This window comes from Scyliorhinus canicula, chromosome 6 (genome assembly GCF_902713615.1).
Source record: "Scyliorhinus canicula chromosome 6, sScyCan1.1, whole genome shotgun sequence".
Taxonomy (NCBI): Eukaryota; Metazoa; Chordata; class Chondrichthyes; order Carcharhiniformes; family Scyliorhinidae; genus Scyliorhinus; species Scyliorhinus canicula.
In genome coordinates, this window is record NC_052151.1 from 223939237 (window position 1) to 223963722 (window position 24486).

Here is a 24486-nt window from a genome sequence, read left to right on the forward strand (position 1 = left end):
CAGGGACAGCACGGGGTTAGATACAGGTACAGCACGGGGTTAGATACAGATACAGCACGGGGTTAGATACAGATACAGCTCGGGGTTAGATACAGGGACAGCACGGGGTTAGATACAGATACAGCACGGGGTTAGATACAGATACAGCACGGGGTTAGATACAGGGACAGCTCGGGGTTAGATAGTGAGGAAAGCTCCCTGCAGTCTGGGCTGTCTGACTGCAGCATGTCTCTCTCTCTGTTACAGACACTGGCAGGACCGAGGTTACCTAATAGTTTATGTGACTGGCCGGCCGGATATGCAGAAACAGAAAGTGGTGGCTTGGCTGTCACAGCACAACTTCCCTCATGGTGTCGTTTCCTTCTGTGATGGACTGGTCCATGACCCTCTCAGACAGAAGGCAGCCTTCCTACAGAGTATGGTGCAGGAGGTAAGCGGGGAAACTCCCAGCCTTCGTTCCTCGGGATGGTGGGATTGGGTCGCCGGTCAGTCCAGCCCTAATTGCCCCTTGAGAAGGTGGGGGGTGAGCTGCCTTCTCGAACCGCTGCAGCCCCTGAGGTGTAGGTCTACCCACTGTGCTGTTAGGGAGGGAGTTCCAGGATGTTGCCCCGGCGACAGTGAAGAAACGGCCGATATATTTCCCAGTCAGGACGTCTATTGTTGTCCAGAATGTAACACGCGCCCTTTCTGTGGCTAACTCCAGTTAATCTCACCTTCAACCGCTCTGCCCAAGGGTGAAGGAGCCCATTCCAATTGCTTTCTGAACTACCTCTTGTCTGTCCAATCTGTCAGGGATTCAGTGACCAAGGGGCGGGCAATGGCCGTCTCTGACAAATGCAAATCAAACCATCGCCCCTTGACATTCAATGGCTGAATCCTCCACTGTCAGCATCCTGGGACCCCCCCCATTGATCAGAAACTGAACTGGACCCAGCCACATTAATACTGTGGCTACCAGGGCAGGTCAGAGGCTGGGAATCCTGCAGGAGAGTAACTCACCTCCTGAACCCCCCCAAAGCCTGTCCACCATCTACAAGGCACAAGTCAGGAGTGTAGATGGAAGACTCTCCACTTGCCTGGATGAGCGCAGCTCCAATAACACTCAAGAAGCTCCACACCATCCAGGACAAAGCAGCCCCGCTTGATTGTTCCTCCTTCCACAAACATTCACTCCCTCCCCCACCGACACACAGTGACAGCCGTGTGTCCCATCTACAAGATGCACTGCAGCAACTCACCAAGGCTCCTCAGGCAGCACCTTCCAAACCCACGGCCACCTCCATCTAGAAGGACAAGAGCAGCAGATACCTGGGAACCCCACCACCTGGAGGTTCCCCTCCAAGTCACTCCCCACCCTGACTGGGAAATATATCGGCCGTTCCTTCACTGTCGCCGGGGCAACATCCTGGAACTCCCTCCCTAACAGCACAGTGGGTGTACCTACCCCTCAGGGACAGCAGCGGTTCAAGAAGGCAGCTCCCCCCCCCACCTTCTGAAGGGGCAATTAGGGATGGGCAACAAATGCTGGGCCTAACCAGCGACTTCCACGTCCCTGCAAAAATAATGTAAACGTTTGGTGGACGTTTTCTCCCCCATTTATCTCCACTTCTCAGTTGCTGTTTATTGGGTTGTTTCTCTGTCTGTTTGCACTGCCCTAATTGCTGCTACCCCGTGTTGCCGCCCAGGCTCAGGTGAAGGTTGAAGCTGCCTATGGCTCGACGAAGGATATCTCGGTGTACGCTCTCCTCCGGGTGCCTGCCCAGCAGATCTACATCGTTGGAAGGCCTTCCAAGAAGTGGTTCAACCAGTGCCAGGTAAACGTCCTCTTCCCCAGCACAGAAAACTGGAAAACAGGAGCAGGGGGGGAGGACATTCGGGGCCCACCGTGCCAACTCCGCCATTCCTTATGATCATCCAACTCAGTAACCTGTTCCCGCCTTCGTCAGAGAAGGAAAACTGTCCACAATTCTCCAGGTGTGGCCTCACCAAGGCCCCGTATCATTGCAGCAATACATAGAACATAGAACATAGAACATAGAACGATACAGCGAAGTACAGGCCCTTCGGCCCTCGATGTTGCACCGACATGGGAAGTCAAAAACTAAAGGCCATCTAACCTACACTATGCCATTATCATCCATATGCTTATCCAATAAATTTTTTAATACCCTCAATGTTGGCGAGTTCACTATTGTTGCAGGTAGGGCATTCCACGGCCTCACCACTCTTTGCGTAAAAAACCCACCTCTGACCTCTGTCCTATATCTATTACCCCTCAATTTAAGGCTATGTCCCCTCGTGCTAGCCACCTCCATCCGCGGGAGAAGGCTCTCGCTGTCCACCCTATCTATTCCTCTGATCATTTTGTATGCCTCTATTAAGTCACCTCTTAACCTTCTTCTCTCTAACGAAAACAACCTCAAGTCCATCAGCCTTTCCTCATAAGATTTTCCCTCCATACCAGGCAACATCCTGGTAAATCTCCTCTGCACCCGTTCCAAAGCTTCCACGTCCTTCCTATAATGAGGCGACCAGAACTGTACGCAATACTCCAAATGCGGCCGTACCAGAGTTTTGTACAGCTGCAACATGACCTCATGGCTCCGGAACTCAATCCCTCTACCAATAAAGGCCAACACACCATAGGCCTTCTTTACAACCCTATCAACCTGGGTGGCAACTTTCAGGGATCTATGTACATGGACACCGAGATCCCTCTGCTCATCCACACTACCAAGAATTTTACCATTAACCAAATATTCCGCATTCCTGTTATTCTTTCCAAAGTGAATCACCTCACACTTCTCCACATTAAACTCCATTTGCCACCTCTCAGCCCAGCTCTGCAGCTTATCTATGTCCCTCTGTAACCTGCAACATCCTTCCACACTGTCTACAACTCCACCGACTTTAGTGTCGTCTGCAAATTTACTCACCCAACCTTCTGTGCCCTCCTCTAGGTCATTTATAAAAATGACAAACAGCAACGGCCCCAGAACACATCCTTGTGGTACGCCACTCGTAACTGAACTCCATTCTGAACATTTCCCATCAACTACCACTCTCTGTCTTCTTTCAACTAGCCAATTTCTGATCCACATCTCTAAATCAGCCTCAATCCCCAGCCTCCGTATTTTCTGCAATAGACGACCGTGGGGAACCTTATCAAACGCTTTACTGAAATCCATATACACCACATCAACTGCTCTACCCTCGTCTACCTGTTCAGTCACCTTCTCAAAGAACTCGATAAGGTTTGTGAGGCATGACCTACCCTTCACAAAACCATGCTGACTATCCCTAATCATATTATTCCTATCTAGATGATTATATATTGTATCTTTTATAATCCTCTCCAAGACTTTACCCACCACAGACGTGAGGCTCACCGGCCTATAGTTACCGGGGTTATCTCTAAACATCCCTGCTCCTGTACTGGAATCCTCCACTGGCCGGGGTGGGGGAGCTTCGGTGAGAGCTGGGGGGGGGGGGGGGTGTGGGGGGGGTGAGGGGGTGTCCAGGAGGGGGCGCTATCACGTAGGCCGGGTCCGCACCATTTTGTACGGCGCGACCAGGTCATTGCCCTACGCATGCGCGGACCCAGGAAATCTCCGTCCGTTTATCCGTGAAGGCCGTGTGCTGCACGTGGCGTGGCGTGCTGGCCCCTCGCTGGGCGGAGCATCGGTGCTCGCCCATTTTTTTCATGGTGAAACTTCCTCCGTACACAGCCTCAAAATCGGATAATCCAGCCCTTGGTTTCCGAGGTACGGTTGACATGTCCGGCCCAGCGGGGGGGGAGGTTTGACCGAGTCACACCTCCAAGTCAGCCCGGGAGAAGGGCTCACCGTTCATCCCATCACATGAGGGATGAGGGAAAGGGCGGGGATGAAAAAATTCTTAACTGGGGAAAGGCTAATTTTACGAAGACATGATTTGATTTGGTCCATGTGGATTTGGGAGCCACTGCTCGCAGTTGGGATTGTCGGAGTAGCGGGAGACCTTCAGGGAGGAGATAGCGGGACAACAGAGAAACTATCTTCCCGTGAAGACACAGGGAGGGGAACGTGGATGTCAAGGGAATTGAAGATCAGGACTGAGACACAAAGCGAAGCTATGGCAGACACCGAGGGCTGGATGCGGCAGAGTCGGAGAGGTGTGTAGAAAGTGCAGGGGCCAACGTGTCGATGGTGCGTAAGTGGGTGATGGAGGGGGAGGGGGCAGCATGGAAACGGATGGAGAGAGCGTCCTGTGGGGATACAAGCCTGGGGGCCCTCGTAACGGCGCCGTGGCCGCTCCCTCCCACGAGGTATACCACGAGTCCGGTGGTGGCGGCTACCCTCAAGATTTGGGGGCAGTGGAGGCGACATAGGGGAGAAGTGGGGGGCTCGATGGAGGCTCCGTTAAGGGGGAACCATAGGTTCGTCCCGGGGAACATGGATGGGGGATTTCGGGGATGGTATAGAGCGGGCATTAGACAGCTGAAGGACCTGTTTATCGACGGAAGGTTTGCGAGCCTGGGGGAGTTGGAGGAGAAATTTGGGCTCCCCCCGGGGAACATGTTCAGGTATCTGCAGGTAAAGGCATTTGCTAGGCGGCAGGTGGAGGGATTCCCTTCGCTTCCCGCGAGGGGGGTGAGTGACAGGGTGCTCTCGGGGGTCTGGGTCGGAGGGGGGAAGATATCCGATATCTACAAGCTTATGCAGGAGGTGGAAGAGGCGTCAGTAGAGGAGCTGAAAACGAAGTGGGAGGGGGAACTGGGGGAACAGATCGAAGACGGGACATGGGCTGATGCCCTGGAGAGGGTTAATTCTTCCTCCTCGTGTGCGCGGCTTAGCCTCATCCAATTCAAGGTGCTGCATAGGGCCCACATGACTGGGACGAGGATGAGTAGGTTCTTTGGGGGTGAAGACAGGTGTGTCAGGTGTTCGGGAAGTCCAGCGAACCATGCCCATATGTTCTGGGCATGTCCGACACTGGAGGAGTTCTGGAATGGGGTGGCGAGGACGATGTCAAGGGTGGTGGGATCCAGGGTCATGCCAGGATGGGGACTCGCGATATTTGGGGTTGGGGTGGAGCCGGGAGTGCAGGAGGCGAAAGAGGCCGGTGTGCTGGCCTTTGCGTCCCTAGTAGCCCGGCGAAGGATCTTGCTACAATGGAAGGATGTGAGGCCCCCAAGCGTGGAGACCTGGATCAATGACATGGCGGGCTTCATTAAGCTAGAGAAGGTCAAATTCGCCCTGAGAGGGTCGGTATTTTTTCTTTAGGCGGTGGCAGCCTTTCCTCGACTTTCTGGCTCAACGATAGGGTACGGGACAGTAGCAGCAGCAACCTGGGGGGGGGGGGGGGGGGGGGGGGGGAACGTTGATTATGTTTGCTTATTTTATTTAAATTTGATTATTTAATTTTATTTATGGTTAAGTTCTCTTGTTGGGGGGGGGGGGGGGGGGGGTGGGGGGGGGGGGGGGAGTGTGATACATGTGATGTTACGGTTTGGGGGGAAATTGTGGGTGTTATGGGGCTGTTAGTTGCATATTACTGCTTTTTGTTATACTTTTTGTTATATTTTTATATTTTCTGTAAAAAATTCCAATAAAAATTATTTTTAAAAAAAAGAAAGTGCAGGGGTAAAGTTGAAAAGAAAATTCGGAAGGTTAAGAGTGTGAATGAAAAAGCTTCAGCGGGAAGAATGAAGAAAATCCCAAAGAGGTTTTCAAAATATCTAATGAGCAAGAGAATATCTAGGGAAAGAGGCCCAATTAGGGACCCTATAGTTAATGTGTGTGGACCGCGATGACTTGGGGACAATCCTCAATGAATACTCTGAGACGCAGGAGCAGAATTAGGCCACTCGGCCCATCGAGTCTACTCCGCCATTCGATGAGATTGTGACTGATCTGCTGTGATAATCCTCAACCCCACTTTCCCGCCTTACCCCTGACCTTCGACCCCTCACTGATCCAAAATCTGTCTCTCAGCCTGGAACATACTGAACGGCCTCTACAGCTCTCTGCGGCTAAGAGTTCCACACTCACCCCTCTGAGAGAAGAAATTCCTCCTCATCTCCGTGTGAAATGGGCGACCCCTCACTCTGAGATTCTGCCCTCTGCTCCCAGACTCTCCCACACGGGGACACATCCTCTCAGAATCTCCCCTCACTCTGAGATTCTGCCCTCTGGGCCCAGACTCTCCCACACGGGGAAACATCCTCTCAGAATCTCCCCTCACTCTGAGATTCTGCCCTCTGGTCCCAGACTCTCCCACACGGGGAAACAACCTCTCAGAATCTCCCCTCACTCTGAGATTCTGCCCTCTGGGCCCAGACTCTCCCACACGGGGAAACATCCTCTCAGAATCTCCCCTCACTCTGAGATTCTGCCCTCTGGGCCCAGACTCTCCCACACGGGGAAACATCCTCTCAGAATCTCCCCTCACTCTGAGATTCTGCCCTCTGGTCCCAGACTTTCCCACACGGGGAAACATCCTCTCAGAATCTCCCCTCACTCTGAGATTCTGCCCTCAGCTCCCAGACTCTCCCACACGGGGAAACATCCTCTCAGCATCGACCCTGTCAAACCCCCTGAGAATCCGGAATGTCTCAATCAGGTCGCCTCTCATTCTTCAGGCCAGGACCACTCACCCTCTCCTCATAAGAAACTCCCTCCCTATCTGGGATTGATCCCAGTGAACCTTCTCTGGACTGTCTCCAATGTCAGTATATCTTTCCTTAGATACGGAGACCAAAACTGATCACAGTATTCCACGTGTGGTCTGGAGCTGTGTGTGTGTTTGGGCAGCACAGTGGTTAGCACTATTGCCTCACAGCTCCAGGGTCCCAGGTTCGATTCCCGGCTTGGGTCACTGTCTGTGCGGAGTCTGCACGTTCTCCCCGTGTCTGCGTGGGTTTCCTCCGGGTGCTCCGGTTTCCTCCCACAGTCCAAAGATGTGCAGGTTAGGGTGGATTGGCCATGCTAAATTGCCCTTAGTGTCCAAAATTGCCGTTAGTGTTGGGTGGGGTTACTGGGTTATGGGGATAAGGTGGGGATGTGGGCTTGGGTGGGGTGCTCTTTCCAAGAGCCGGTGCAGACTCGTGGGCTGAATGGCCTCCTTCTGCACTGTAAATTCTATGTCTGGGTCTGTTTGCATGTCTGGGTCTATTTGTGTCTAGCTGTGTGTGTGTCTAGATCTGTGTGTGTGTGTGGCTGTGTCTGTGTGTGGCTGGGTATGTGTGTGTGTGTATCTAGATCTGTGTGTGTGTGGGTGTGGGGCTGGGGCTGTGTATGTCTGGGTCTGTGTGTGTGTGTAGCTGGGTGTGTGTGTGTGTGTGTGGCTGTCTGTGTGTGTGGCTGTGTGTGTGTGTGGGCTGTGTGTGTGTGTGGCTGTCTGTGTGTGGGTGTGTCTGTGTGTGTGGCTGGGTGTGTGTGTGGCTGTCTGTGTGTGTGTCTGTGTGTGTGGCTGTCTGTGTGTGTGGCTGGGTGTGTGTGTGTGGCTGGGGTGTGTGTGTGGCTGGGTGTGTGTGTGGCTGTCTGTGTGTGTGGCTGGGTGTGTGTGTGGCTGGGTGTGTGTGTGGCTGGGTGTGTGTGTGTGTCTGTGGCTGGGTGTGTGTGTGTGGCTGGGTGTGTGTGTGTGTGGCTGGGTGTGTGTGTGTGCTGTCTGTGTGTGTGCTGGGTGTGTGTGTGGCTGGGGTGTGTGGGGCTGGGTGTGTGTGGGGCTGGGTGTGTGTGTGTGTGGCTGGGTGGTGTGTGGCTGTCTGTGTGTGTGGCTGTCTGTGTGTGTGGCTGTCTGTGTGTGTGGCTGGGTGTGTGTGTGTGGCTGGGTGTGTGTGTGTGGCTGGGTGTGTGTGTGGCTGTGTGTGTGGGGCTGGCTGTGTGTGTGGGCTGGGTGTGTGTGGGGCTGGGTGTGTGTGTCGCTGGGTGTGTGTGTGGCTGGGTGTGTGTGTGGCTGGGTTTGTGTGTGGCTGGGTGTGTGTGTGTGGCTGTCTGTGTGTGTGGCTGGGTGTGTGTGTGGCTGTCTGTGTGTGTGGGTGGCTGTGTGGGTGTGGCTGGTGTGTGTGTGTGTGTGGCTGTGTGTGTGTGTGGCTGGGTGTGTGTGTGTGTGTGGGCTGGGTGTGTGTGTGGTGGCTGGTGTGTGTGTGTGTGGGGCTGGGTGTGTGTGTGTGGCTGTGTGTGTGTGTGTGGCTGTGTGTGTGTGTGTGGCTGGGTGTGTGTGGTGGGGCTGTGTGTGTGTGTGTGCTGTGTGGTGTGTGTGTGGCTGTGTGTGTGTGTGGCAGTGTGTGTGTGTGGCTGAGTGTGTGTGTGGCTGTGTGTGTGTGTGGCTGAGTGTGGGTGTGTGTGTGGTGTGGCTGGCTGTGTGTGGTGTGTGTGGCTGTGTGTGTGTGGCTGTGTGTGTGTGTGGCTGAGTGTGTGTGTGTGTGTGTGGCTGTGTGTGTGTGTGGCTGGGTTGTGTGTGTGTGTGGGGCTGGGTGTGTGTGTGTGTGTGTGTTGGCTGGGTGTGTGTGTGTGTGTGTGGTGGCTGTGTGTGTGTGGCTGGGTGTGTGTGGCTGGTGTGTGTGGTGTGTGTGGCTGTGTGGTGTGTGTGGCTGGGTGTGTGTGGGTGTGTGGCTGTGTGTGTGTGGTGTGGCTGGGTGTGTGTGTGGCTGGGTGTGTGTGTGGCTGTGTGTGTGTGTTGGGCTGGGTGTGTGTGTGTGTGTGTGTGGCTGGTGTGTGTGTGGTGGCTGGGTGTGTGTGTGGCTGTGTGTGTGTGTGGCTGGGTGTGTGTGGCTGTGTGTGTGTGTGGCTGGGTGTGTGTGTGTGGTGTGTGGCTGGGTGTGTGGGGTGGCTGGGTGTGTGTGTGGCTGTGTGTGTGTGTGTGGCTGGGTGTGTGTGGCTGTGTGTGTGTGTGGCTGGGTGTGTGTGTGTGGCTGGGTGTGTGTGTGGCTGTGTGTGTGTGTGGCTGTGTGTGTGTGTGGCTGGGTGTGTGTGTGTGGCTGGGTGTGTGTGTGTGTGTGGCTGTGTGTGTGTGTGTGGCTGGGTGTGTGTGTGTGGCTGGGTGTGTGTGTGGCTGTGTGTGTGTGTGGCTGGGTGTGTGTGTGGCTGGGTGTGTGTGTGTGTGTGTGGCTGTGTGTGTGTGTGTGGCTGGGTGTGTGTGTGTGGCTGGGTGTGTGTGTGGCTGTGTGTGTGTGTGGCTGGGTGTGTGTGTGGCTGTGTGTGTGTGTGTTGGGCTGGGTGTGTGTGTGTGTGTGTGTGTGGCTGGGTGTGTGTGTGTGGCTGGGTGTGTGTGTGGCTGTGTGTGTGTGTGTGGCTGGGTGTGTGTGTGGCTGTGTGTGTGTGTGGCTGGGTGTGTGTGTGTGTGTGGCTGGGTGTGTGTGTGTGGCTGGGTGTGTGTGTGGCTGTGTGTGTGTGTGTGGCTGGGTGTGTGTGTGGCTGTGTGTGTGTGTGGCTGGGTGTGTGTGTGTGGCTGTGTGTGTGTGTGTGGCTGGGTGTGTGTGTGGCTGTGTGTGTGTGTGGCTGGGTGTGTGTGTGTGTGTGGCTGTGTGTGTGTGTGTGGCTGGGTGTGTGTGTGTGGCTGGGTGTGTGTGTGGCTGTGTGTGTGTGTGGCTGGGTGTGTGTGTGGGTCTGTGGCTCGATGCACACATTGTGAGGTTGACTAAGCTGAGCCTGTGCTCCCTTCTGTCTCTCTCACCAGTTCCTGAGCGATGGCTACATGATACACCTGGCACAGCTGGAGAATCGCAGGACCCACGCTGTCGTACCAGCCAACGCCCGTGTGGGTCTCGCCAAGGGGAGCTTTGGGGGCTCAGGCAGGGGGAACTTCCCCCGCACGGCCAGCACGCCCAGTCGCTGCCGCTCGGAGCGGGGGGTCTCCGGCAGGGTGGACGAGCGAGCCCGGAAGCCGCGAAGTGTCAGCCTTCGTTTCGACAGTGAGCTGTGAAGGGGAGAGCGTATCCGATCCGTCAATCCCCCCCATACACCCCCCATACACCCCTCATACCCCCCCATACACCCCTCCCTACCCCCCCCATACACCCCTCCCTACCCCCCCCATACACCCCTCCCTACCCCCCCCATACACCCCTCCCTACCCCCCCATACACCCCTCCCTACCCCCCTCCATACCCCCCCATGCACCCCTCCCTACCCCCCATACACCCCTCCCTACCCCCCCCATACACCCCTCCCTACCCCCCCCATACACCCCTCCCTACCCCCCATACACCACTCCCTACCCCCCATACACCCCCCCATACACCCCTCCCTACCCCCCATACACCACTCCCTACCCCCCCATACACCCCTCCATACCCCCCATACACCCCTCCCTACCCCCCATACACCCCTCCCTACCCCCCATACCCCCCCATACACCACTCCCTACCTCCCCATACACCCCTCCCTAACCCCCCATACACCCCTCCATACCCCCCATACACCCCCCATAAACCCCTCCCTACCCCCCCCCATATCCCCCATACCCCCCATACACCACTCCCTACCTCCCCATACACCCCTCCCTACCCCCCATACACCCCTCCCTACCCCCCATACACCCCTCCCTACCCCCCCATACACCCCTCCCCACCCCCCATACACCCTCCCCACCCCCCCATACACCCCTCCCTACCCCCCCATACACCCCTCCCCACCCCCCCATACACCCCTCCCTACCCCCCCATACACCCCTCCCTACCCCCCCATACACCCCTCCCTACCCCCCCATACACCCCTCCCTACCCCCCCCATACACCCCTCCCTACCCCCCCATACACCCCTCCCTACCCCCCCATACACCCCTCCCTACCCCCCCATACACCCCTCCCTACCCCCCCATACACCCCTCCCTACCCCCCATACACCCCTCCCTACCCCCCCATACACCCCTCCCTACCCCCCCATACACCCCTCCCTACCCCCCATACACCCCTCCCTACCCCCCATACACCCCTCCCTACCCCCCATACACCCCTCCCTACCCCCCCCATACACCCCTCCCTACCCCCCATACACCCCTCCCTACCCCCCCATACACCCCTCCATACACCCCTCCCTACCCCCCTCCATACACCCCTCCCTACCCCCCCCCATATCCCCCATACACCCCTCCCTACCCCCCCATACACCCCTCCCTACCCCCCATACACCCCTCCCTACCCCCCCATACACCCCTCCCTACCCCCCATACACCCCTCCCTACCCCCCCATACACCCCTCCATACACCCCTCCCTACCCCCCTCCATACACCCCTCCCTACCCCCCCCATATCCCCCATACACCCCTCCCTACCCCCCCATACACCCCTCCCTATCCCCCCCATACACCTCCCTACCCCCCATACACCCCTCCATACACCCCTCCCTACCCCCCATACACCCCGCCCTACACCCCTCTCTACACCCCTCCCTACCCCCCCCATACACCCCTCCCTACCCCACATACACCCCTCCCTACCACCCCATACACCCCTCCCTGCTCCCATACACCCCTCCATACCCCCATACACCCCTCCCTACCCCCCTCCATACCCCCCATACACCCCTCCCTACCCCCCCATACACCCCTCCCTACCCCCCATACACCCCTCCCTACCCCCCCATACACCCCTCCCTACCCCCCCATACACCCCTCCCTACCCCCATACACCCCTCCCTACCCCCCCATACACCCCTCCCTACCCCCCCATACACCCCTCCCTACCCCCCATACACCCCTCCCTACCCCCCATACACCCCTCCCTACCCCCCATACACCCCTCCCTACCCCCCCATACACCCCTCCCTACCCCCCATACACCCCTCCCTACCCCCCCATCCACCCCTCCATACACCCCTCCCTACCCCCCTCCATACACCCCTCCATACCCCCCCCATATCCCCCATACACCCCATCATACCCCCCATACACCCCTCCCTACCACCCCTCCCTACCCCCCATACACCCCTCCCTACCCCCCCATACACCCCTCCCTACCCCCCATACACCCCTCCCTACCCCCCATACACCCCTCCATACACCCCTCCATTCACCCCTCCATCCACCCCTCCCTACCCCCCCCATATCCCCCATACACCCCTCCCTACCCCCCATACACCCCTCCCTATCCCCCCATACACCTCCCTACCCCCCATACACCCCTCCATACACCCCTCCCTACCCCCCATACACCCCGCCCTACACCCCTCTCTACACCCCTCCCTACCCCCCCCATACACCCCTCCCTACCCCACATACACCCCTCCCTACCACCCCATACACCCCTCCCTGCTCCCATACACCCCTCCATACCCCCATACACCCCTCCCTACCCCCCTCCATACCCCCCATACACCCCTCCCTACCCCCCATATACCCCTCCCTACCCCCCCATACACCCCTCCCTACCCCCCCCATACACTCCTCCCTACCCCCCCTACACCCCTCCCTACCCACCCATACACCCCTCCCTACCCCCATACACCCCTCCCTATACCCATACACCCCTCCCTATACCCATACACCCCTCCCTAACCCCCATACACCCCTCCCTACGCCCCCATACACCCCTCCCTACCCCCCATACACCCCTCCCTACCCCCCATACACCCCTCCCTACCCCCCCATACACCCCTCCCTACCCCCCATACACCCCTCCCTACCCCCCACCCTACTCCACCTCCCCCCCCCCCTCCTCCACCACCTCCCCCCACCCCCCCCTCCTCCACCACCTCCCCCCACCTCCTCATCATTCATCGCTCAGGCGATCGTGTCGATGTGGCTCAGTGCCTGGCAGCGGCCAGGGTCACAGTTCCTTCCTCTTCCCGGACACGTATTTGCGGATCGATGTTTGTTCTGAATCCTGCTCCCGTCTGAAAGCAAGAGGCCTGCTCCTCGCCGAGGCAACAATCGTGCTGAACTCGCTGTACTCAACCTTCGACCCCTCGCCGTCAAGCTTCAACGCCATTGCCAGCTTGTGACTCCCCATTACTGACCTTTGACTCCTCGCCGTCGACCTTTGACTCTTCAACTTTCGAGTCGTGGCCGTTGCCTCCCCCCCCCCCCTTTTGACCCTGCACCACCGACGACCAATTCTGGCACCTCGCCATCGTCGACCTTTGACTTCTCGCCGCCGTCGAACTTTCACCTCGCCCGTCCTCACGACCCCGCCTCGACGACGACCAGGAAGGACTGGGGCAACCCCTCCCCCCTCATCACAAGGTCAAGCCTGCTTGCGAGGTGGAACCAAACATTGCTCCATCTGAAACCTCCCTCGCTCTGGCCTGCTGTACAGAACCCGCCTGCTTCGGAGCAGAGGGCGGTGGGGGCCTCCACTGACAAGATGTTATGTCCAAACGCATCGCCCTGCTGCTCTCGCCCCCTTGGCTTGCATCCCCAGTCCCTCGCACCTCACTTAGACTTGCTCCCCTCTGATGATTGCTTGTATTTTTATTGATCCGCGGACGTGGCAGCTCTGGTGTGACTACCCCGTGGGGGGTCGGAGTTGTGGGTGGTCTGTGACAGGACAGTGGGGGGAGGGAGTGGGGACGGGGCAGGGGTCCGGCGGCGTTGCCACTTTACGAGGTGTGTTGTGATCAGTCCAGGGCAAACGTCCGCCGTTCCTCATCGTCAGCCTGCCGTCTCCCTCCCTTCACACCCAAGCGAACAAGACTCAGCCGGCCGCAGTGTAAATATTTAACTGCTGTTTATTTCTTCCCGGGTGCAAGAGGATTTCACATTCCTGCCCCCCCTCTCTGTGGTGCAAACAATAAAAGAGGCAAAATCTGCCCATCGTGTTTGAATATGGAACATTGTGCTGAAGTACAGACTCCCTTTACACTGTCCCCATCAAACACTCCCAGGACAGGTACAGCACGGGGTTAGATACAGAGTAAAGCTCCCTCTACACTGTCCCCATCAAACACTCCCAGGACAGGTACAGCACGGTGTTACATACAGAGTAAAGCTCCCTCTACACTGTCCCCATCAAACACTCCCAGGACAGGTACAGGCACGGGTTAGATACAGAGTAAAGCTCCCTCTACACTGTCCCCATCAAACACTCCCAGGACAGGTACAGCGCAGGGTTAGATATAGAGTAAAGCTCCCTCTACACTGTCCCCATCAAACACTCCCAGGACAGGTACAGCACGAGGTTAGATACAGAGTAAAGCTCCCTCTACACTGTCCCCATCAAACACTCCCAGGACAGGTACAGCACGGTGTTAGATACAGAGTAAAGCTCCCTCTACACTGTCCCCATCAAACACTCCCAGGACAGGTACAGCACGGGGTTCGATACAGAGTAAAGCTCCATCTACACTGTCCCCATCAAACACTCCCAGGACAGGTACAGCACGGGGTTAGATACAGAGTAAAGCTCCCGCTACACTGTTCCCATCAAACACTCCCAGGACAGGTCCAGGTTCTGAAAACAGCCTCTCGTGTTTCTGAGCAAAGGTACAAAGAGACACAAACACAGTCACTGAAATCACAAGATTTATACAAGGGCAGTTTTATGATTTGTAATAAAATAACATAGAAATGGTACACCGGCTGGGTGAGGGCCCTGGGTGATTCACAGCTCTCCCTGTGGCTGCGTTACCTCCCTGGATAACGGTGCTCTCAGCGCCACCCTCAGGCCCATGCCTGTAACTGGAGCTAAGGCCGTGACTGTTTACATAGGAAAATGACAATGGCTCTTTTACTCCCAAGCGGAAACATGACTCTGACAGGGGGGAACTGCGTGTCTGTGGACACGTGTTTGTTCCGCATGAGCCTTGGAGGAATGACTTGCGTTTCCCGTGCTTGCGTGTCAGAAACATGCCTCGTTTTCTATCTCAGTTTCTCCCCCACCCCCCTTCATGGGAATGTCAGACGCGAGAGCGCACGTAGTAAGGCGAGGAGCAGGTGCGGGAGGGGCAAGAGCTCGGAACACAAAGAATGAGGGGTATGGACGGTGTTGAAAAGGCCATGCTGGGAGATGGGTTAGAGGAGTAAACGGGGCACGAGCAGTCCGCAGAGCATCGCGCGCAATTTACAGAGAGCTGGAAAACCGGCAGCCGACGGGTGGGAGAGGTGTAGCGGAATGAACGGACCATTTAGTACATAGTATATATACACACACACGGACAGGTTAAACACAGGAAACAGAGATACAGCTCAAATTGGCAACGCAGCAACCAGGCACCCCCCCCCCCCCCCTTCCCGCCCGGGTATCACAGGCAGCAAACACCCCTTCCCAGCCTCCTCCTCGTCCTGTCTGGGAATATAACCGACAGCCCGTTGTTCAGGATGAAGGCTTCAGCAACGCTCCCAACAATGTGCCCCCCCCCCCCCCCCCCGGCCCCGCCCAGTCAAGCTGGGACAGGTTGGGGAGAGAGCGGGAAGAGGGTTATCCCGTGGGGAAGGGGTACTCTGCTCCAGTGACGGCCTGGTTATCGGAGGACAGGGCGTGATATTCCGCAGCGGGCACGCTCACTGGAACATTCCTTTAAACCGGAATTTATCCTCCTCGTCTTTCTGACGCATCCTCTCGTCGAGTAGCCGCAGCTCCCGGTTCACCACTGGCACCAGGCTAGGGTCCAGCTTGGCGGCAGTGGACAGGTCCTGCCGTGCCTCCTTCTCGTTCCACACCGCTCCCTGGGCTTTCCCGCGTTTGAAGTACGCCTTCACGTTGCCTGGTCAAAGAAATCAGACAAACAAGCGTCACTCCTGAGCCACCGACAGTGCAGCACTCCCTCAGTACTGACGCTCTGACAGTGCAGCATTCCCTCAGTACTGACCCTCTGACAGTGCAGCACTCCCTCAGTACTGACCCTCTGACAGTGCTGCACTCCCTCAGTACTGACCCTCTGACAGTGCAGCATTCCCTCAGTACTGACCCTCTGACAGTGCAGCACTCCCTCAGTACTGACCCTCTGACAGTGCTGCACTCCCTCAGTACTGACCCTCTGACAGTGCAGCACTCCCTCAGTACTGACCCTCTGACAGTGCGGCACTCCCTCAGTACTGACCCTCTGACAGTGCAGCGCTCCCTCAGTACTGACCCTCTGACAGTGCAGCACTCCCTCAGTACTGACCCTCTGACAGTGCAGCACTCCCTCAGTACTGACCCTCTGACAGTGCGGCACTACCTCAGTACTGACCCTCTGACAGTGCGGCACTCCCTCAGTACTGACCCTCTGACAGTGCAGCGCTCCCTCAGTACTGACCCTCTGACAGTGCAGCACTCCCTCAGTACTGACCCTCTGACAGTGCAGCACTCCCTCAGTACTGACCCTCTGACAGTGCGGCACTCCCTCAGTACTGACCCTCTGACAGTGCGGCGCTCCCTCAGTACTGACCCTCTGACAGCGCCGCACTCCCTTAGTACTGACCCTCTGACAGTGCGGCACTCCCTCAGTACTGACCCTCTGAGAGTGCAGCACTCCCTCAGTACTGACCCTCTGACAGTGCAGCACTCCCTCAGTACTGACCCTCTGACAGTGCGGTGCTCCCTCAGTACTGACCCTCTGAGAGTGCGGCACTCCCTCAATACTGACCCTCTGACAGTGCGGCACTCCCTCAGTACTGACCCTCTGACAGTGCGGCACTCCCTCAGTACTGACCCTCTGACAGTGCGGTGCTCCCTCAGTACTGACCCTCTGACAGTGCGGCACTCCCTCAGTACTGACCCTACCATAGTGCGGCACTCCCTCAGTACTGACCCTCTGACAGTGCAGCACTCCCTCAGTACTGACCCTCTGACAGTGCGGCACTCCCTCAGTACTGACCCTCTGACAGTGCAGCACTCCCTCAGTACTGACCCTCTGACAGTGCGGCACTCCCTCAGTACTGACCCTCTGACAGTGCGGCACTCCCTCAGTACTGACCCTCTGAGAGTGCGGCACTCCCTCAATACTGACCCTCTGACAGTGCGGCACTCCCTCAGTACTGACCCTCTGACAGTGCGGCACTCCCTCAGTACTGACCCTCTGACAGTGCGGTGCTCCCTCAGTACTGACCCTCTGACAGTGCGGCACTCCCTCAGTACTGACCCTACCATAGTGCGGCACTCCCTCAGTACTGACCCTCTGACAGTGCAGCACTCCCTCAGTACTGACCCTCTGACAGTGCGGCACTCCCTCAGTACTGACCCTCTGACAGTGCAGCACTCCCTCAGTACTGACCCTCTGACAGTGCGGCACTCCCTCAGTACTGACCCTCTGACAGTGCGGCACTCCCTCAGTACTGACCCTCTGACAGTGCGGCACTCCCTCAGTACTGACCCTCTGACAGTGCAGCACTCCCTCAGTACTGACCCTCTGACAGTGCGGCACTCCCTCAGTACTGACCCTCTGACAGTGTGGCACTCCCTCAGTACTGACCCTCTGACAGTGCGGCACTCCCTCAGTACTGACCCTCTGACAGTGCGGCACTCCCTCAGTACTGACCCTCTGACTGTGCGGCACTCCCTCAGTACTGACCTTCTGACAGTGCGGCACTCCCTCAGTACTGACCCTCTGACAGTGCGGCACTCCCTCAGTACTGACCCGCTGACAGTGCAGCACTCCCTCAGTACTGACCCTCTGACAGTGCGGCACTCCCTCAGTACTGACCCTCTGACAGTGCGGCACTCCCTCAGTACTGACCCTCTGACAGTGCGGCACTTCCTCAGTACTGACCCTCTGACAGTGCAGCACTCCCTCAGCACGGACCCTCTGACAGTGCGGCACTCCCTCAGTTCTGACCCTCTGACAGTGCGGCACTCCCTCAGTACTGACCCTCTGACAGTGCGGCACTCCCTCAGTACTGACCCTCTGACAGTGCGGCACTCCCTCAGTACTGACCCTCTAGGGCAGCACGGTGGCCTAGTGGTTAGCACAACCGCCTCACGGCGCTGAGGTCCCAGGTTCGATCCCGGCTCTGGGTCACTGTCCGTGTGGAGTTTGCACATTCTCCCCGTGTCTGCGTGGGTTTCGCCCCCACAACCCAAAAATGTGCAGAGTAGGTGGATTGGCCATGCTAAATTGCCCCTTAATTGGAAAAAATAATTGGGTAATCTAAATTTATTAAAAAAAAAAAAAAAAAAAGTACTGACCCTCTGACAGTGCGGCACTCCCTCAGTACTGACCCTCTGACAGTGCGGCACTCCCTCAGTACTGACCCTCTGACAGTGCGGCACTCCCTCAGTACTAACCCTCTGACAGTGCGGCGCTCCCTCAGTACTGACCCTTTGACAGTGCGGCACTCCCTCAGTACTGACCCACTGACAGTGCAGCACTCCCTCAGTGTTTACCTTCATACTTGGCTAAGATGGATGAACAGTGTTCTATCACCTCGTAGTATTCCTCTGTCATCAGCTTACACTGGCAGTAGTTGAGTAAAAGTGGTGTGATCATATTGTCCAACTTCAGCCAATTCTCATCACCTGGCTTCTCCTGCAACCCACATCCCAGAAACAAACACAGTTAGTCGCCATTAATTCTGTTCAGAATACTGTAACATTGAACTTTAAACTGACCCGCTGACAGTGCGGCACTCCCTCAGTACTGAATGGTTTTCTACAGGGCAGCACAGTAGCATAGTGGTTAGCACTAGGGACCACACCAGGGTCCCAGGTTCGATTCCCCGCTGGGTCACTGTCTGTGCGGAGTCTGCATGTCCTCCCCGTGTGTGCGTTGGTTTCCTCCGGGTGCTCCGGTTTCCTCCCACAGTCCAAAGGTGTGCAGGTTGGGTGGATTGGCCACGGTAAATTGTCCTTAGTGTCCAAAAAGGTCAGGTCAGGGTCGTTACTGGATTACGGGGATAGGTCGGAAATTGGGGTGCTCTTTCCAAGGGCCGGTGCAGTCTTGATGGGCTGAATGGCGTCCTTCTGCACTGTAAATTCTATGACTCCATGAAGATTGTTGGTGCGGGAGGGGGGGGTCTGTCTGTTTCTGACTTGCTGCTAAGACAACGCTGTAGCTCGCTCGTCTCGTCCAACCTGTTTGCTGTCACCCTTGGCCTTTGAACCCAGCCAGCGTACACCCCTGACCCCTCACCTTCATCTGCAGATTCTTGAGGCAGGCGATGGCGTCATGGTAACGCTTGCTGGCCTCCATCACTCGGCCCTCCTTGAAGAGCTGATTGCCTTCCTCGTGAATCTGGGGCACTGCCTCCAGCTTCTCCTCGTCCGTCATCGCCCAGGCCTCCTGACGGTAGGTGCCAGGGTCCTCAACCTGCCAAAAACCAAAGGGGCAGGGTTAGGGATGGAGCAGAGAGGGAGAGGGAGGGGGAGACTCTGGGTTCAGCGCCTGGGGCCAAATGTTCCTCTGTACTCCCAACAGTTAGGCCAACTCTCCGAGCGTAAGCATTCCCCGTTGTCATTGAGACAGCTACCCATAATGCCCCACTTCCCGATGCAGCAGATTGAGCCTCTGGACCTGACCCCAATTGGATGGGGTTTGGATCCATTGGGATTGTGCACAGTGGGAGTGAACGGGAAGGGGTTTGGGTCCATTGGGATTGTGGACAGTGGGAATGAATGGGAAGGGGTTTGGGTCCATTGGTATTGTGCACAGTGGGAGTGAACGGGAAGGGGTTTGGGTCCATTGGGATTGTGCACAGTGGGAGTGAACGGGAAGGGGTTTGGGTCCATTGGGATTGTGGACAGTGGGAGTGAATGGGAAGGGGTTTGGGTCCATTGGGATTGTGGACAGTGGGAGTGAATGGAAGAGGTTTGGGTCCATTGGGATTGTGGACAGTGGGAGTGAACGGGAAGGGGTTTGGGTCCATTGGGATTGTGCACAGTGGGAGTGAACGGGAAGGGGTTTGGGTCCATTGGGATTGTGCACAGTGGGAGTGAACGGGAAGGGGTTTGGGTCCATTGGGATTGTGCACAGTGGGAGTGAACGGAAGAGGTTTGGGTCCATTGGGATTGTGGACAGTGGGAGTGAACGGGAAGGGGTTTGGGTCCATTGGGATTGTGCACAGTGGGAGTGAACGGGAAGGGGTTTGGGTCCATTGGGATTGTGCACAGTGGGAGTGAACGGGAAGGGGTTTGGGTCCATTGGGATTGTGCACAGTGGGAGTGAACGGGAAGGGGTTTGGGTCCATTGGGATTGTGCACAGTGGGAGTGAACGGGAAGGGGTTTGGGTCCATTGGGATTGTGCACAGTGGGAGTGAACGGAAGAGGTTTGGGTCCATTAATTGAGTATTTTCCCTGCTGCACCACCACCGCCAGTCCCCTCTGAGCGATCTCGGTACCTTGAGCATCTCGATGAGGAAGATGAGGGGCTGTGGCTCCTTCTGAAGATGGTCAAGGTCACAGTGGCCCAGCGAATGATGCTCATGTAGCTGGGCAATGCCACAACAGTGCCGCTGACCCTCCAGAGGGTCCTTGCCCACCGCAATGTTGCGCAGGCTCTTCGAGACCATTGGGTAGATCATCACGTGCTGAGAGTGAGATGGAGAGCGAGAGGTGAGCATCAGCTGAACAGCCCAGCCAGGAACACAGGGAAAACTACACTTGCAACGGACGGAGTTCCTACCTTAGTGTCGCACAGGAACTCTGCCACCTCCCCCTGTCGCATCGATACCACGATGGTCTCCCAGACGGGCAATTTGAACTTCTTGCCGATGATCAACTCCATCGGCTTCCCCCGAGTCCGACTGTCATCAATGACCGTTCTATCCTCATTACATCTCATCGTCTTGTAGTGAAAAGTGGCCTATTAGAGACAGAGATGGACAGAGTGAGACAGAGAGAGAGAGCGCGAGAGAGAGAGAGAGAGCGAGACAGAGAGAGAGCGACAGAGAGAGACAGAGAGGGAGACAGCGGGGGAGAGGGAGACAGCGAGAGAGAGAGAGGGAGACAGCGAGAGAGAGAGGGAGACAGCGAGAGAGGGAGACAGCAAGTGAGGGAGACAGCGAGAGAGGGAGACAGTGAGGGAGAGAGAGGGAGACAGTGAGAGAGAGAGGGAGACAGCGAGAGAGAGAGAGGGAGACAGTGAGAGAGAGAGGGAGACAGCGAGAGAGGGAGACAGCAGGGGAGAGGGAGACAGCGGGGGGGAGAGGGAGACAGCGGGGGAGAGAGGGAGACAGCGGGAGAGAGAGGGAGACAGCGAGAGAGGGAAACAGAGACAGAGAGAGATAGAGAGAGGGAGACAGCGAGAGAGAGAGGGAGACAGCGAGAGAGAGAGGGAGACAGCGAGAGAGAGAAACAGAGACAGAGAGAGATAGAGCGAGGGAGACAGCGAGAGAGAGAGAGAGACAGTGAGAGAGAGAGGGAGACAGCGAGAGAGAGAGAGGGAGACAGTGAGAGAGAGGGAGACAGCGAGAGAGGGAGGGAGACAGCAAGAGAGGGAGACAGCAAGTGAGGGAGACAGCGAGAGAGGGAGACAGTAAGAGAGAGAGAGAGACAGACAGTGAGAGAGAGACAGACAGTGAGAGAGAGAGGGAGACAGCGAGAGAGGGAGACAGCGAGAGAGGGAGACAGCGAGAAAGAGAGGGAGACAGCGAGAGAGGGAAACAGAGACAGAGAGAGATAGAGAGAGGGAGACAGCGAGAGAGAGAGAGGGAGACAGTGAGAGAGAGAGAGGGAGACAGCGAGAGAGAGAGGGAGACAGCGAGAGAGAGAGGGAGACAGCGAGAGACAGAGGGAGCCAGCAAGAGAGAGGGAGACAGCAAGAGAGAGAGGGAGACAGCGAGAGAGGGAAACAGAGACAGAGAGAGAGAGAGAGAGAGAGAGGGAGACAGTGAGAGAGAGAGGGAGACAGCGAGAGACAGAGGGAGACAGCAAGAGAGAGGGAGACAGCAAGAGAGAGAGGGAGACAGCGAGAGAGGGAAACAGAGACAGAGAGAGAGAGAGAGAGAGAGAGAGAGGGAGACAGCGAGAGAGGGAGACAGCGAGAGAGGGAGACAGCGAGAGAGGGAGACAGCGAGAGGGGAGACAGCGAGAGAGAGAGGGAGACAGCGAGAGAGAGAGAAACAGAGACAGAGAGAGATAGAGAGAGCGAGACAGCGAGAGAGAGAGAGGGAGACAGCGAGAGACAGAGGGAGACAGCAAGAGAGAGGGAGACAGCAAGAGAGAGAGGGAGACAGCGAGAGAGGGAAACAGAGACAGAGAGAGAGAGAGAGAGCGAGAGCGAGAGGGAGACAGCGAGAGAGAGAGAGAGAGAGAGAGGGAGACAGCGAGCGAGAGAGAGTGAGGCAGCGAGAGAGTGAGGGAGACAGCGAGAGAGTGAGGGAGACAGCGAGAGGGAGAGGGAGACAGCGAGAGAGTGAGGGAGACAGCGAGAGGGAGAGGGAGACAGCGAGAGAGAGGGAGACAGCAAGAGGGAGACAGCGAGAGAGAGAGAGGGAGACAGCGAGAGAGAGAGAGAGGGAGACAGCGAGAGAGAGAGAGAGACAGCGAGAGAGTGAGGGAGACAGCGAGAGAGTGAGGGAGACAGAGAGAGAGAGAGAGGGAGACAGCGAGAGAGAGAGGGAGACAGCGAGAGAGTGAGGGAGACAGCGAGAGAGTGAGGGAGACAGAGAGAGAGAGAGAGGGAGACAGCGAGAGAGAGGGGAGACAGCGAGAGAGAGAGGGAGACAGCGAGAGAGTGAGGGAGACAGCAAGAGAGTGAGGGAGACAGAGAGAGAGAGAGAGAGACAGCGAGAGAGAGAGGGAGACAGCGAGAGAGAGAGGGAGACAGCGAGAGAGAGAGGGAGACAGCGAGAGAGAGAGGGAGACAGCGAGAGAGAGAGAGGGAGACAGCGAGAGAGAGGGAGACAGTGAGAGAGAGAGGGAGACAGCGAGAGAGGGAAACAGAGACAGAGAGAGATAGAGAGGGAGATAGCGAGAGAGAGAGGGAGACAGCGAGAGAGAGAGGGAGACAGCGAGAGAGACAGAGACAGAGAGAGATAGAGAGAAGGAGACAGTGAGAGAGAGAGGGAGACAGCGAGAGACAGAGGGAGACAGCAAGAGAGAGGGAGAGAGCAAGAGAGGGGGAGACAGTGAGAGAGGGAAACAGAGACAGAGAGAGAGAGAGAGCGCGAGAGAGAGGGAGACAGCGAGAGAGAGAGGGAGACAGCGAGAGAGAGAGAGTGAGGCAGCGAGAGTGAGGAGACAGCGAGAGAGAGAGAGGGAGACAGCGAGAGAGAGAGGGAGACAGCGAGAGAGAGAGAGGGAGACAGCGAGAGAGAGAGAGGGAGACAGCGAGAGAGAGAGGGAGACAGCGAGAGAGAGAGAGGGAGACAGCGAGAGAGGGAGACAGCGAGAGAGAGAGTGACACAGCGAGAGAGTGGGGGAGACAGCGAGAGAGAGAAGGAGACTGCGAGAGAGTGAGGGAGACAGCGAGAGAGAGGGAGACAGCGAGAGAGAGAGAGAGAGACAGCGAGAGAGAGGGAGACAGCGAGAGAGTGAGGGAGACAGCGAGAGAGAGGGAGACAGCGAGAGAGTGAGGGAGACAGCGAGAGAGAGAGAGGGAGACAGCGAGAGAGAGAGAGGGAGACAGAGAGAGAGAGAGAGATAGACAGAGAGAGAGAGGGAGACAGCGAGAGAGAGAGGGAGACAGAAAGAGAGAGAGAGGGAGAGATAGACAGACAGAGAGAGAGATAGACAGACAGAGAGAGAGAGACAGACAGAGAGAGAGGGAGACAGCGAGAGAGGGAGAAAGAGAAAGAGAGACAGAGAGAGAGAGATATACAGACAGTGAGAGAGAGGGTGTGGAAAGAGCTGTCATACTATACACACATGTATATGATGGTGCACAGACAGACATTGATTGACACACAGGACCCAGAGACGAGCTGGTTGTAACAGGCCAAACTTCACCCCCTTCCTATGAAGCACTCCGTTCGTTCGATTGAAGCCAGCCCTTCTCTTCGCCGCTTCCAGGCTCCAGACCTGATAAATCCGCATTCTCCCACCTGCTGCTCCTCTCCTTCGCCCATCTCAACACGCACCGAGCAGTGAAATCGGACCAGCACCGCCCTGGGCGGCTCGTTCGGCCTGGGCTTCCGCAGCAGCACTCGATGGGCACCCTCCAGCTCCAGGGGTCCCCGGAGCGACCCCGCACCCATCAGCGAGTTCAGCATCAGGACCACGTAGGCCCCCAAATCCGAACCTTCCAGCCCCTCCCGGAGGCCCAAAATCCGCAGGTTCTTCCGGCGGGAGCAGTTCTCCATCTCCTCCATCCTTGCCAACCATTTCTCTTGCGGCTCCACCTTCACTGCCAGGCCCAGGAGTTCGTCCTCGTTCTCCGAAGCCTTTTGCTGCAGCTTTCGAATCTCCGCGGCCTGAGCCGTCTGAGTCGCCCCGAGCCTGTCCAGCAAGGCCTTAAACGGCTCCAGGATCTCAGCTTTTAGCTCCCTGAAGGAGCGCTGAAGCAGCTCCTGCTGCTCCCTCGCCCACTGCTGCCACGCTGCCGGTTCCCCGCCTCCGCCATCTTGTCCTTTCTGCCTCGCACCTTCTTCTGCTGCAAAGTCGGCTTTTTGACCGTTCCACTTCTAGTCCAGCCCATCCACCGGCCGCTGAGCAGTGGCTGCGTTCCCACCCGGGGAAAGGCTGAATCAGCGCCGTTGCGGGCCCTTAGAAG

General features: G+C 57.0%; 2 protein-coding genes across 2 annotated transcripts in view; one reads left to right on the top strand and one right to left on the bottom strand.

The window, feature by feature from the left end:
• Positions 1-9967, top strand: part of LOC119967893 (membrane-associated phosphatidylinositol transfer protein 1-like) — a 35753-nt gene extending 25786 nt beyond the window's left edge. The window contains exons 6-8 of the mRNA XM_038800989.1: positions 247-430; positions 1686-1814; positions 9661-9967. Coding sequence (XP_038656917.1) covers positions 247-430; positions 1686-1814; positions 9661-9906 — 559 coding nt within the window. The 3' untranslated portion in view covers positions 9907-9967. The remainder of the gene's footprint in view (positions 1-246; positions 431-1685; positions 1815-9660) is intronic.
• A 4462-nt stretch (positions 9968-14429) lies between these two features.
• LOC119967894 (aryl hydrocarbon receptor interacting protein) lies at positions 14430-20661 on the bottom strand. Its single transcript, XM_038800990.1, has 5 exons — positions 20458-20661; positions 20174-20362; positions 18969-19145; positions 18224-18365; positions 14430-15623 (listed from the first exon to the last, which is right to left on the bottom strand). The coding sequence occupies exons 1-5, from the start codon at positions 20614-20616 to the stop codon at positions 15421-15423; spliced, it is 870 nt and encodes a 289-aa protein (XP_038656918.1). The 5' UTR covers positions 20617-20661; the 3' UTR covers positions 14430-15420.
• Between the last annotated feature and the right edge of the window lie 3825 nt (positions 20662-24486).

What these genes read in the sequence shown, in the direction of transcription:
- LOC119967894 (XM_038800990.1), bottom strand. Translation starts at nt 20,616, where the DNA reads ATGAGATGTAATGAGGATAGAACGGTCATTGATGACAGTCGGACTCGG. An exon ending in AGTTCCTGTGCGACACTAAG is followed by an intron (nt 20,363 to 20,457) that starts GTAGGAACTCCG and finishes TCTCACTCTCAG; the next exon opens with CACGTGATGATCTACCCAAT. An exon ending in TCAAGAATCTGCAGATGAAG is followed by an intron (nt 18,366 to 18,968) that starts GTGAGGGGTCAG and finishes TGTGGGTTGCAG; the next exon opens with GAGAAGCCAGGTGATGAGAA.